Source organism: Homarus americanus, unplaced genomic scaffold (genome assembly GCF_018991925.1).
Source record: "Homarus americanus isolate GMGI-L3 unplaced genomic scaffold, GMGI_Hamer_2.0 scaffold5773, whole genome shotgun sequence".
NCBI lineage: Eukaryota > Metazoa > Arthropoda > Malacostraca > Decapoda > Nephropidae > Homarus > Homarus americanus.
Genome location: NW_024717927.1, coordinates 423,625 through 437,455, shown reverse-complemented (window position 1 = coordinate 437,455; position 13,831 = coordinate 423,625). Strand labels below are relative to the sequence as shown.

The window sequence follows — 13,831 nt, the reverse complement described above, 5'->3', positions numbered from 1 at the left end:
TGTTAGTTGTTTCAGGTTATCATCGTCAGTACAGTACAGTAGTTATCAATCCAACATTTATATTTACAGTTTATATATACAGTATATATTTTTAATTAATTAAAAGTAATAATAATGTGTTAAAGTAAGCAATAACATACTTTTAATTCTGGAGTTGGGTTAGGTAAAGTTTAGTCTACCGGAGGCAGCACCTGGGGAAGTCATTAGCCTACGGGAGACAACAATAAACGTATAGGACACAGGCTGATTTTTTTGTCATTTTTCAGACAAAAAAAGTCTTATGTGTTATTAAATACAGTACTGTATGTACTTTGTAAATATTCATTAACAGTTGATAGGTAATAGAATGAAGATAATATTTGTGTCCCAGTTATCTCTAGCACCATATCTTTATACCATATGGTAACAAAATAATATACTGTACTGTACAGTGGCAGTGGTTGATGTGTGTGTACAGTACTTTGAGATTGGGAAATTACAAACAGGATTGGATTACATGTTTTCATTTTGTTTCAGATTATTGTAGTCACTCCTGTGGTGGCTTTAACTAATGGTGAGCAAGGAAGCTTCGAATTAGCAGTAGTTGTCCTGGAAGCAGAGGAAAGTTCATCATCTTCCTGCAGTCCAGTTGATCCTCCCACAAGCTCTCCACCGTTCACCTGTGTGGTGGCTTATTCCCCGCCCATCCCGGAGGTTGATATTAAGAATGTATTAGGAGCAACAGCCACTTATGTGTCAGAGAAGGGTAATGTATTCTTGTAAAGTGAAGCAGTTTGAAGAATATGTAAGGAAAAACTCATCCTTTATTTTCCTATCTGCAGTAAAATCTCACTGATTCTAATTTCAGAGTGTAAAAAAAAATATAAAAAATGAAATTCTTTTCATAATTCACACTTTATGTAAATTGGGTAAATTGTTTGAAATATCTCATGTGGGCGGAAGAAACTTGGCAACCGTGAGTGAGTGAATTTTTCAAGAACTGAATTTAGGAATATATGGTTACTTTTAGTTGGTGTTTTAGTTCTTTCTACCATTGTCTTGCGGTATTGCTCCTTGTCACTGCTTCTTTTGAGTCAAAACATACAAAGGTGAAAGAAAGAAAGAAGGTTAATTGATAAAAAGATGAAGAAGTTTCAAGAATCCATTATGACTTTAAATCTTCATGCATCTTGAAACACTTCAAAAATTTTCTGACACAGCTCTGACAGACATCCATCACCTGCATTATTCCAATTGTCATAGTGTGTGATCCCCTTTAACTAACCTTACATTGTGTTGACAAGACCTTAATGAACCTAAGGAGTGCAGCGGTTGAGTGGATACAGCGCTCGCCTCCTGTTCCAGGTGTTGGTGGTTAGATTCCCGGGTTCACCCAGCTGTAAAGTAAATGTGTACCTCAGTTTACAACTTGGGGAAGTGCAGTACTGGCCATGCTGCCTCCTTGTGTACCGAAGGCTTAGTATACAGTGTGCTGTATCCACACTGTTCCTAATGGGCAGTCATGCCTATGGGACCCACTTTCAATGAACCTAAGTTTTTCATCAACAGTTGTGAAGGCTTCTAGATTATTGTAAAAGTCCTTATTGTTCATTGTTTTTATTGGGAGTTGAAAATAATCATGGAATTCTTTGTGTTGTAGCCTGTGTACCGTAGGTGGGAGTAATGTTAATAGAGCTGAATAGATTATCATTCCCAAGACTGATGAATTTGCTGGGGATGTTTGAGAAGTGAAAGCAATGTAGCTTTGTGAAGCGTCCAGAGCTCAGAGATGTAATGTGATATATGATTTTTTTTTTCCCTGTGCTTTATGACAGGTTATGCCTGCAAGATAGAAACACTAGTTGGCCCATTGCCCAGTATAGCAACCTCAGACTCTGCAGTAATTGTGGAGGCTGTTGTTGTGGGCCGCGGACAGCAGGGAGAGGTGCGTTCAGGTCCAGTCACTGTGCCATTCTATCCATCACCTGTCACTGATGTTTCTGAAGTAAAACTCACCAATGAAAACCCATCAGTTACTATCTTCTTGCAAGGAACACCTGACGTGCTTAATAAACTGGAGGTTTGTGATGTTTCATTTTATTGCTTTAGTCGTTGGTGTGTATTTGGCCTCACTGTAAGGGCAGGTAAAGTAAACCCTCACTAATTCGGACTAACTGGGGGAAACGGCTGTCTAAGAAGGCCAATTTTATGAGTACTGTACTCTGTAGTCCGACTAGGATCCGAGACCTGAGGGTAATTATGTCTTGAGATAGGAGATGAGTCCGAGTCCGACCTCAGTTCCAGAATCTTCGGGCAATAGTCTGAGATGGAAGGGAAAGTCCACATCAAGTACCCTGAGAGATTACAACACAGAGAACAACACATAGATACAATCTAACTGGCCAATTTTTATAGACAGTTGTTGAGAATATTCACCAGCTGACCGTGTGGACACAGTGGCCATATCACGTGTTCTGACTCAGTTACTCTCAAGACATTATGGATTGAGGCAATGTTCTGTGTTTAGTAAATGTATAATTTGTTAAAAGGTGTTTTAAAATGATGGAATAAATGTTGAAGTGAGAAAATTGGTGTCTTAAGAAGTTAAGAATTGATTACTTTATTTTATTGGTCATTTATCTGAACTTACCATCAATGCTGTACTGAAGTGCATCCTCATCACCTTTAGTGTAAAAACATAAAATATGTCTTCAATGTTTCACTTCTAAGAGAAGCATTAAATAATTTTAATACTGTTGGTTTCATTAAGTAAGTTTTTAAAGGTTTAATAAATAGATATTAAATGAAGACAGTCAATACAGTGATGAAAATGTAGTTTGCCCGCACTGTGGTTGTGTCGTGTTATTCTCAAGATATTATGGATGGATAACAGTGCATTGTGTATTGTAATCATAGAACTAATTATGTATTATAATTTAAATAAGAGAAATAATTATTTAATACTACAGTATATACAGAAATAATTAATTGTTTATGGCAAAACATAAGATAATCAATAAATAAAACTAACTTTAAATTAATGATGATGTAAAATTACAATGAGACCGATGATGGATGGAACATCAAAACCACTACACAGCCTTCATCTTGCACTACTCAACCTGGGAGGCTATCTTTGCCACGTGTGTATGTACGTTGTGACTCTGGAACCTTAAAAAATCTCTTGAGAAACTTGTAGAACCTTCGGGGAGATTTAAAGTTGTCCGAACTTGTCTGCCCAGTTTGGATATTGTCCTAGTTGATGGAAAAGAAAAGTAGTGTCCGAGGCCAAGAATGGCGGGGATCTGAGTTACAGGGTTTACTGTACTAAATGGTGTTTGGTCTTTTTGTATCTCTCCATTGGTATTTCCATGTATACAGTATTATGTAACTTATTATATATACAGTGATCCCTCGGTTAACGAGCGCCTCAGTTAACGAATTACCTTCCATAAGATTCTTCACTTCGGTTAACGAGCATTCCCTCGATTAACGAATTCCTTACGAGCGCCCCTCAACATGTTTTCGCTTGCTCACTAGCTGTCGTATTAGTCCGCCAATACAGTACTGTAATCGGTTCTAGGGCTTAAATTCCTTACCATTTTAGTAAATATCAAGAAGGTTGTACTATTCAATCATTTTAAAAGTTTTATATTAAATTTTTTAGTCATTTTAACAATTATTCAACATAATTGAAGTACAGGAAACGAGTTTTATGCACGCCAAACAGCCACTCAACACACCAAGCTTGGCGTCAGTTTGTTTACAGGTTCAGAGGAAGGAACATCTTGTTTGAGACTCTTCAACTAAATGCTTTTTTTCTGTGTTTCCAGTCAAATTATTGGTCATTTTGAAATATATTTTACATATTGATAATATATAGCACAGTGCAGTGTTGATTTAAAGAAAATAATCTTGAATTACACCAAGTAAACTAAAATTTTATGGGTGAAATGGCAGCATGGGGTGACTTCTCTTCCACCCCAATACCTTCTCTTCTCCCTTCTCCTCCACCCCCATTCTAATTCCCATCATCATCAACCAGGAGCCTTCTACATGCACACCTCAAAGTAAGTGTACTTTATTGCATTTATTTTTCGTTTGTATGTAATTTTCGGTGAGCTGGAACCGATTACCCAAAAACCCATTGAAACAATGGTTTAGGTTAACAAGCAACCTTCTGGAACGAATTGTGCTCGTTAACCGAGGGACCACTGTAATTGAATTATTTTTTTGTTATTGGGAGTTAATATGTTAATACTGTACTAAAGGATGCTGTAGTGTGAGTTACAGCCACGAGAATTAATTATTTATATGGGACTTTTTTTTTACTTAAAGCCAACCACTGTTATGCTATACTAGACAAATTCATGTTGAATTACAGGTACTTGCCTGTGCAGTTGGCAGCATAGAGGCATCTCTGGGTTCTGTGGATGGCAGGAAGAGGGCCTTGACTATCTCTTCTAAGGACTCACTGTGGATGTCAGAGTTGCCAGAGTTACCCATCACTGTATCTGTTAGTTCACCGCTCACTAAGAATGTCGTTGAGGTTAGTCCATTACAGAATAAAAATATGGATATAAAAATGTAATATAATTGATTCATTCATAACTTCATATCCAGGACACAGGAAATTGTTTCATGTTTGGTCTTCCTGTATGTCTACACTTCTCTTGTGTAAATTATTTATCTACATATATCCTCCTTCCTAACTAGGTGAAGGTAGAGGTGGAGCAAGTTGGGGATGGAACCTGTGCCTTACCTAAAGCAGGCTTGGGAATCCTTAGTCTTATTGTGGCTGTCTTCACTAACTACGACCAGTTTCTTGTTAGCACTGCTTGCCTTATTGTCATAATTGCCTGCTTATGGATAGGTAAGTATATCACCAATTCAGAGACTAAATATTGTATGTGCATTAGAAAAAACACCAAAAAGTCTGTCTGTTAATGTAAGTGTTATCATTGTAGTAAAGGACACACTGAAAATCAAATTACATTTTTGTATGTCCAGTTGACAACTTAAAAAATGTAACATTATCTTTTCAGGTTATTATGCCCTGTTTGGCCCTGGGTACAAGCAGACACAACAAAAGAGTGTGTTTGCTAACTCCCCAGCACCACCAGTAATGCCAGCATTTTCTCCGAGTGAGTCCCATCATACTGCACAGTTGTAAGCTGTTAGGTCTTCTTCCCTCTTTATTTAGGACATTAATGCTACTGTACCGTATTTCCTTTCTTTGATACTCTGAGATGGTATAAACCTGAGAGAAGGATGCCAGTGAATAATTAAGAGGAAATGTAAAGGTCTGTTGGAAACACCTTACATCATCTGAGAGAATTGTAGAGAGAATGAGAAAGAGGATAAAGAGAACAGAAGAAATATAGTGATAAGAGCAGCTTTGAGGTCATATGCCAAGAAATCAAGATGTTGGTACTGCTGTGTGCTGTTACTTCACAATGCATGCCTTAGGTTTGGTAATAAATAGCCTCTAATAGTATGGAAGACAGTTTGAAAGTTAAAAATAGTCTTACCCTTAAATTGCAGCCATGGAAAAACTGGGTGATCTTGGTACAGTTTATCCCCCCAAAAAGATTTTTTTTCACTTCTTAAAAAAGTAGTTAATTTTCTTATGAAATTATAGACAAGCTTGCACAACAACGGAATATGCAAAGTAAATTCTTTACTTACACTACTGCACATCTTGTCTAGTGCAGTTCCATTATAATACTGTAACACTCAAAAATGGTCAAGAAACCACTTATCACACCCTGAACCTCTAGACGTAGAGGTTCTACTTCTTGTGCCTGGTAAAGGCCTACTTAGGATGCTGTTCACATGTCCATTCTCTTGGACCTGAAACAAAGGATGGGAACAAGATTCGCATTTAAATGTCTTGGTGGGAAATGAGATTGTCTATTGACACGAGCCACAGTCAAGGGTTAAAGAAAAAATCTGTAATGTCTTTTTCAGTTTTATTAATATTGTACTAGTAAATAAAACTCACAACTTTTTAAATGTCCTACTTAATATACAGTAGTTTAGGGATATTTTGGTCACACTTGTTTATACACCACTTAGTATTTTTTCTTCATTTCAGCTATATCAAGTTCTCCTGCAGGTGGTGATTCTGTTGCCAAGCGCCTCAACTACTCAGGCTCTCAATCTCCATCAAGGATTAAAATGTGGACTGTCAACTCAGATCCTATTTATGGTGCACCTCCATACAGAAGAGGAGCCTATGAAGGTTCTCCCACATATGGTGGTACAAATAAATGATTGTAACAACATGGTAGTGGTAAATTTAACTTGTTTGTTGCGTGATTGTGTATGACCAGTTTCCCTGTGTTGTAGCCTTTAGGCTGTTTTAAGCCTTATAATATTGATAATAATTATTTATGGACACCACAGTACCTGTACTGTACTGTACTGTACTGTACTGTATTTAATTTGCAGTGGTTTCCAAAACCATAAGACTAAGAAGTAAATCTTAACTGGTCTACAGAATTAACGGAACATTAATGACTGGTGTGTACATTGTGTTATGTCAGAGGCCCTCAAGTATCACTTCTTATCAAGGGTTATCAACCCATAAGAACTGGAGAAAGTGTAAAGGATCTTACTTATTATTTTAAAATATCTTATGTATTATAATAAGATTGGCATAAAATTATTTTTTTCTTTTTCAGTAAATTTCTCAAAAAGGATTTTATGTTTAAGTAATATTTAGAGCAGGGGTTCCCAACCTGTTGCTGGTGAGCACCACTCTGCTCCCTACTCCCTGATAGTCTGGCAGTGCTTAACCCTTAACCCATGAAGTGCGATGGGGTTACTACTGAAGGGTGACAACCACAATGAATATTTTGACAAATACAGGTACAGTACAGTGGTAAAAAAAGTTACCTCACTTATTCCTAACTTAATCCACAAGTACTTGGTATCATTGAAATTGTCAGAAATTATATACTGTACAGTATTAATATATATTTATTAGTTTTTATCAGCTATGTAATGAAAACAAAGATATGGTGTAAGGAATCAGTGTAAAGGTTTTTGTATAAGACACTTTCTACTTTTGAGCTGCCTGGTTCTGTGAACTTACACATTATATCCTTTAATTTTATGATAAACTATAGTGTAATTTAGTTGAGTAAGAAGTGAGTATAGTACTCACCAGTTACATTATGTTCAAGAAGTAGAAGAATGACCCACAGTTTATGTCTTGTCGGCCATCATATACTTTTGCCCAGAGGACCGTTGTATGTGTCTCGGTACCTTCACTTTCACCTTCTCTCAACCCCGCCATCACTTTCATCTCTCAGTATTTAAAAGTCACCTTCACGTATATCTGAACCACAATTTTTACGATCACTTAACCATATTTCATTGGATGTCGACGATTCTCACCGATAAAAATTTTTATTCGTGGCTCGCAATTCAAGTCTGCAATGGGTGGTGCCCCCTCAATTTCACCCATGCATGCTTAATTTAAATTTAAGTATTTGCCTAAAAATATAGCTAAATTGTGCATCTCTTGTTCTGTCTGTTTATTGGTTAGTTTTGGTAATGATATAATAGAAATTCATTAAAAATAGAATCATCAATATCAATGCTCATCCATCAGCAACATAAAAATCCTCTATTGTAGACACACACACACACCACACTTTGTGGGTTAAATGATGGTGACATAAACAGATGATGAATGCCTTTTGTACCCTCTGACAGTAATCATCTGTGCTATACAGTATAAAATAGACCTTTTCCTGCAGGAGTGATTTATTATGACTCATGGCAATTTTTCCTATCCCATGTTGGTCCCAAAATATTATGGAATTCAGAGTTAGGGTGATACTATAGACCTGGTAGATTGACCGACAGAAAGTTCAGAAAAGACAGCTCGTGTGAGCTTCAGTAATAGTGACACTAACGAACTAGTCATCAGCATAGAAGTGTTTAGAGACCAGGAGGAAAGAGTGTTAAAAGTGCTTCTCCACATGTTCCAGGTAGGAGTGCATCATCAACACTGTGCAGGAGACCGTTGTAGTGGCGATGATTTGGATTGCAAAATCATCGAGTTTTGCCCCATGTCCATAGACCTGTTCTTATAATTACTGAAAGGAATACAACCCTTTGGAGCCTGTGTTTGGGAAGTACATGGACAGGTTCCAGCAGCATTGTCACAACTCAAATCCACATTCCTCCTAAGTCTCAGTCTCCATTATTATAGAATTTATTATTTATAATTTACTATATAATCATTATATAATTTTAATATTGATACATTAATTTGCATTATTTTATTTTATTATAAAAAATTTTCTGTTTTTTGGGGGGTGAAAATTTTTATTGGCTTGAACAGTCACAGGAGGGAGAGAGAGGGGATAAAGGGTTTGTGGGAGTGATACCATCCCATGCACCTTGTCCTTTTATTCTCAGGTTCAATTACAAATTATATATTGTATTTTTTTGTTGACAACGTTATATTATTTTTAATGAATTGTACACCATAAGAAAATATAATAATAACAAGTCAAAAGCCCTCCTCCCCCCACACACATACACCTAGTCACATGCAGTGCAGTATCTTCACCTCCCATTGTTTGTGACTGTCATTGGGTGTACAGGAAATCTGATTTCACCACACTGTAATATTCAGTGAGCAAAACTTGTCCTTTCCATAAGAAAATTGTATCATTTTACTTTACTTGTAGTGAACCATTAAAATCATAATACAGTATTTCCCCGTCATTTAGGGGTTAAAATATTGCTCAAGACCTCCAGTTGTTGTAAACATTGTAGAAGAGCACTGCCAGACTGTGAGGTAACACAGTGGTGATCATGACTACAAGTTAATGTAAACATTGTAGACTGTGAGGGAACACAGTGGTGATCATGACCACAAGTTAATGTAAACATTGTAGAAGAGCACTGCCAGACTGTGAGGGAACACAGTGGTGATCATGACCACAGGTTGTTGTAAACATTGTAGAAGAGCACTGCCAGACTGTGAGGTAACACAGTGGTAAACCAGACTGTGAGGGAACACAGTGGTGATCATTGTTGTAAACATTGTAGAAGAGCACTGCCAGACTGTGAGGTAAACATTGTAGAAGAGCACTGCCAGACTGTGAGGTAACACAGTGGTGATCATGACCACAAGTTGTTGTAAACATTGTAGACTGTGAGGGAACACAGTGGTGATCATGAGCAACAGGTTGGGAACACCTGAGCTAGAGAATAATATTCTACATTGAAAGAATCAGATCATTCTTTATCATTTTCTAGCAGTTTGCTGAAACTTGGAATGTTATATTTGAGTGTAACTAAAGACATTCATTCCCATAAGTACAGTACTTACATTTTGTCTTCCAAGAGTTGTAGGTAACAATAAAATGCTCAGGTACTTATATAAATGTTTTCTACTTCAGATATAAAAATTTGAAAGGCATCACTGTACATAATTTAATAAAAGACATGGTACTGTTAGGCAATAATAGATGGCTGATCCTTTCAATGAATTTAATTGATCTCTTGGTTTTGAGATTTAGTGTGTTATAGTAGAGGGGTAGAAGAGTTTTTATTGTGGTGACAAATTGTTATACACTGCTATACTGCTGTTGTGATTTGTGCTGTGTTAGCTGTTTTGTGTTTATCTTCGATTATGAATCTGCCACTACTTTATAAAGTTATGTATGTCCCAGGTAACAGTACTGTGAGTTGTTGCATCAACAGGAAGGTGAATGTTATCAAATAAGCTTATATTGTTGGAACCTGGACATCATTTACTTTTGATAATATAGATCCTGTGCTAGTCAAGTACTCTGCATCTAGACTGTAGTCACCATGAAACTGTGGACTGTTGGGAGAGGGTCGTGAGAAGTGACCCGTGAGAACATTGTGATGAGTTATTTTGGGCCAACCCGATGAGAGATTTTTTTAGATTGAGCATTTTAGTCATATTTATCTGCCTACACTATGCCCTCGTTAATTTGGGGGAGGGGGGGCGCTACTGGATCACACGAATTACCGAAAAATCAGAATTAACCAAGTTCGAAATGCTGTATTTTGACATTCAACAATTTCTGAATTTTTGTGTTCGATTATTCATTTGTTTTCTGCTCAGTTTTTGCACCTTACTCTAATCTTTCTGAAGATTGTTCCTCATTATTCCAACCAACAAAAATAAAATCGGTTACTGTGCCTTGGTTGTGCCCCATATAATATTCTACTTATAATTACTGTGTATAATTACTGACCCCATGATTCTGAAAATATTCTGTGTACAAAAAAGTTAACTTCCAAATGCTTGCAACTAGTATACTTTATATAATTACGGTACAGTCACGGTTAAAAGTAATCATCCACTCCACCACTTAACCCCTGCGCCTGGCTGGGTCCTTTCTGCACAGTGAGGTGGAGAAAGGGGATGTTTGACTTTGGAGGGGGGGGGGGTGATATGGGAAGCAAGATCCTCATCAGAAAGGGAGGGGATATAAAAAAGTAGGAAAATTCATGAAAGAAGGAAAGGAAGGATGTATTTTTTTTTTTCACTATTAGTTTAGGTTTACTTGTTGTTCGGGTTTTAAACAACGTTAATTATATGTTTATAATAACGTTGATATGAAGAGAAATGTTGCATATGAGGGTGGAAATCACATTTATTTTTGTATTTACCAACACGGATCATAAATTATCTCAGTAGCCCATCTCGTGCCTTCCTTGCCTGTCAGTCGTGGTCTCCCAGGCCTAAAATTAAATTATTTACATGAAATAAGAGTTAAAATATGTTTTGTTTACATTACATACCGTGCCAGGCATACCATCATAAAATTAAGATGTTATTTTTACTGCAACATAGGTATTGTGTCGGAAAAAGTGGAGTTTAGAGGTCGGGCCAGTCTCTATTGGAATTAATCCCATATGTTCTGTTTTTCACTTTACGCAGTTTTCACTTTCCGCGGTACCCTGTGGGTTCAATTGACCTTGTAAATCGGGGTACTACTGTATAACAGCCTAGTTTAGTGTTACCAGTGGTAGCAAGCCCCTTTTCTCTTATGTTGGCATATCAGGGACTCCCTCACAGAAGCCAGACACCTTAATGACACATTACCTGCCAAAAGCTAAGTTAAGTTCATACGACACCTACTTTTCACCTGCCCAGACACCTGCTCTCCTGGTTATTTGGGCCACCCCTAGCTCTCCACTTTTGACCATGACTGTACAATGCAATTTCAGTAAAAATATAAACATTGTGTTATACCATTAAATGGTACTGTACTGTCTCCTGTCGTGTGAAAACAATAAGACAAAGCAAGAATCTTGTTTGGTAGTCATTCTGTAATCTGCTTAAACTGCTATTTATTAAATGCTTAATTTGTGGTGGGCATTGAAAACTTATCCTGTTTACTCAAAGAAAACAAATTCATATTTTTTGCCATTATGTTTTTAATAAAAGATTTTCCTGTATTTTATTTTGTGTCAAAAATTTTACCCTTCCAATGGTGATTGAAGGTTGGCAATTTAATTGTTGAGTATAATTAGTTAAGCTATTATCATTTTAGGGAAAATCCCTATCAGTCATATTGGAAGAAAGATTCACATGAAAATGATGGAATCTATTCAACTCAAATGTGGTAAGGATTACCCCAGTATTTCAGAATTTAGGAACTCATTGTCCAGTGTAATTGATCATCTTGCCTCTTACTCGCATACGGTACTGCCGAAGTCTATAGTCAAGAAGATGCAAACTCTGCAGAAAGTCCAACCATCTCAACCTTGGTGGCAAAGTGATCATCTTGAAGCTTTTTTGGTCAATTTGGCCAAGGCTTCATCTAATCTTCAGAAATTTGTAACAAAGGTTAATAACTCTACAGTACTATGTTAAACCATCTCCTATAAGCTTCACTATGACTGGACAAGTTACATATGCATGTGTCTTTTGTAATGGGAATCACCGCAGCTCCAATTGTACACAGTATATTTATGTGAAAGTTTGTAGACCATGATTGAAAGCAACTTCTTGTTGTAAACCAACGCTTGATTCATCAAGTGTTTGTTTGACCAGTGACTAGGAAGTGTCAACATCATCATAATACATTCCTATGCCCTTCTTCCAAGTTAACACCTCTGTGTGTTCACTAAGAATGGTGTTCTAATATTGCTTGGAGTTACTGGCTCAAGGAAACACAGGCTTGCAGGTGCATTTATTTGGGACGTTTGTGCAGTAGTGCAAAAGGGATACCAACTGCCATTTGTTACAGATATTAATAAACCATTTCTTCATATTGGGCTGAAAGAGTCAGATCGTGACCACACAAGTCCTAGCAGTGCCAGAGCTTAAACCATATGTGCTAACAATGCTAATTATTAATACAATTTAAATATAACTAGAATGGTATGGTAGTATACTAGCACAGCATTAGTGTGGCTTTGTTCCTGTACTGAAAAGTGACATTCTTGAGCATCTGAAGTCAATGGATATAGAATTTCATAAATATGATCCTGATTTAGACAACAATGAGGCAAAATTGTGTGGAATCCTTTTTCTGTCAATCTTTGCCTGGAGAGCATACCAGAGGTAATGCAAGATGAATTACTGGTACTCTGAAATGATTAATTTGCCAAAGACACATTCAAACAGAAGAGCTTGACAGTTTTCGGTGGTAATGTGCCTTGCCCTATTATCAGCAAAATAGCTAACTGGGTGCTTCTGCCATTCTCTTCTACCTATCTCTGCGAAGAGGGTTTTTCCACGCTGTTGAGCATCTTATAGACATAGTGTATCGCCTCCACGTGGAAGATGACCTCCACTGTGCCCTGACTGCCTCAAACACAGATTCCCCAATTAGTAACAAAAATTCAATTTCAGCCAACCCTCAGAATTTTTTCAGCCCCTAGTTTTGATTACTTTTGTTGTCAAATTGAGTTGATTTTATTTTTGACATTGTAATACAATGCATTTACTGCAAACACAGCATAGGTTTTATTTTTCACTTATCCATGACTTTTCATACTTTTCTCATGAGGCAGGTTTATTTTATGCTGTCCCTGTATGTCACTAATAATATTTAAATCTCATATCCAGCATGCTCATTCGAGCAGCATTGCTTTGTTTGTTTCGTCATAAAAAGATGTAGACAGGTCAATGGAGTTCATCATATTTGGCCGGGGGTGGGGGGCGGCACTATGTTCATGGTGTAATTCAGGCAGATTTGGGTGTTTCAGGCACCCAAGACTATAGCCTTGGTGCCATTTTATAGGCAAATTTGGGTGTTTCACACACCCAAGACTATAGCCTTGGTGTCATTTTATAGGCAAATTTGGGTGTTTCAGACACCCAAGACTATAGCCTTGGTGTCATTTTATAGGCAAATTTGGGCGTTTCAGACACCCAAGACTATAACCTTGGTGTCATTTTACAGGCAAATTTGGGCATTTCACACACCCAAGGCTGTAGCCTTGGTGTCATTTTACAGGCAAATTTGGTTGTTTCAGACACCCAAGACTATAGCCTTGGTGTCATTTTACAGGCAAATTTGGGTGTTTCAGGCACCCAAGACTATAGCCTTGGTGTCATTTTATAGGCAAATTTGGGTGTTTCAGACACCCAAGACTATAGCCTTGGTGTCATTTTATAGGCAAATTTGGGCGTTTCAGACACCCAAGACTATAACCTTGGTGTCATTTTACAGGCAAATTTGGGCATTTCACACACCCAAGGCTGTAGCCTTGGTGTCATTTTACAGGCAAATTTGGGCATTTCACACCCAAGGCTATAGCCAAATTTGGGCATTTCACACACCCAGGCTGTAGCCTTGGTGTCATTCAGCAAATTGGGCGTTTCAGACACCCA

The 13,831-nt window shown here is 37.3% G+C and overlaps 1 protein-coding gene across 6 annotated transcripts in view; it reads left to right on the top strand.

Moving 5' to 3' along the window:
• The window catches only part of LOC121859072 (nuclear pore membrane glycoprotein 210-like), a 44,811-nt gene extending 33,366 nt beyond the window's left edge, over nucleotides 1-11,445 (top strand). The window contains exons 31-39 of one of the 6 annotated variants that reach the window (XM_042355742.1): nucleotides 517-745; nucleotides 1,815-2,059; nucleotides 4,364-4,528; nucleotides 4,696-4,852; nucleotides 5,025-5,123; nucleotides 6,077-6,241; nucleotides 7,983-8,800; nucleotides 8,855-8,955; nucleotides 9,077-11,445. In XM_042355742.1, the coding sequence (XP_042211676.1) occupies nucleotides 517-745; nucleotides 1,815-2,059; nucleotides 4,364-4,528; nucleotides 4,696-4,852; nucleotides 5,025-5,123; nucleotides 6,077-6,241; nucleotides 7,983-8,023 (1,101 nt within the window). In that variant the 3' untranslated portion in view covers nucleotides 8,024-8,800; nucleotides 8,855-8,955; nucleotides 9,077-11,445. Of the gene's footprint in view, nucleotides 1-516; nucleotides 746-1,814; nucleotides 2,060-4,363; nucleotides 4,529-4,695; nucleotides 4,853-5,024; nucleotides 5,124-6,076; nucleotides 6,853-7,982; nucleotides 8,956-9,076 lie in introns of all 6 variants that reach the window. The other 5 variants (XM_042355744.1, XM_042355743.1, XM_042355741.1 and 2 more) reach the window with 5 other exon arrangements.
• Nucleotides 11,446-13,831: the final 2,386 nt, after the last annotated feature.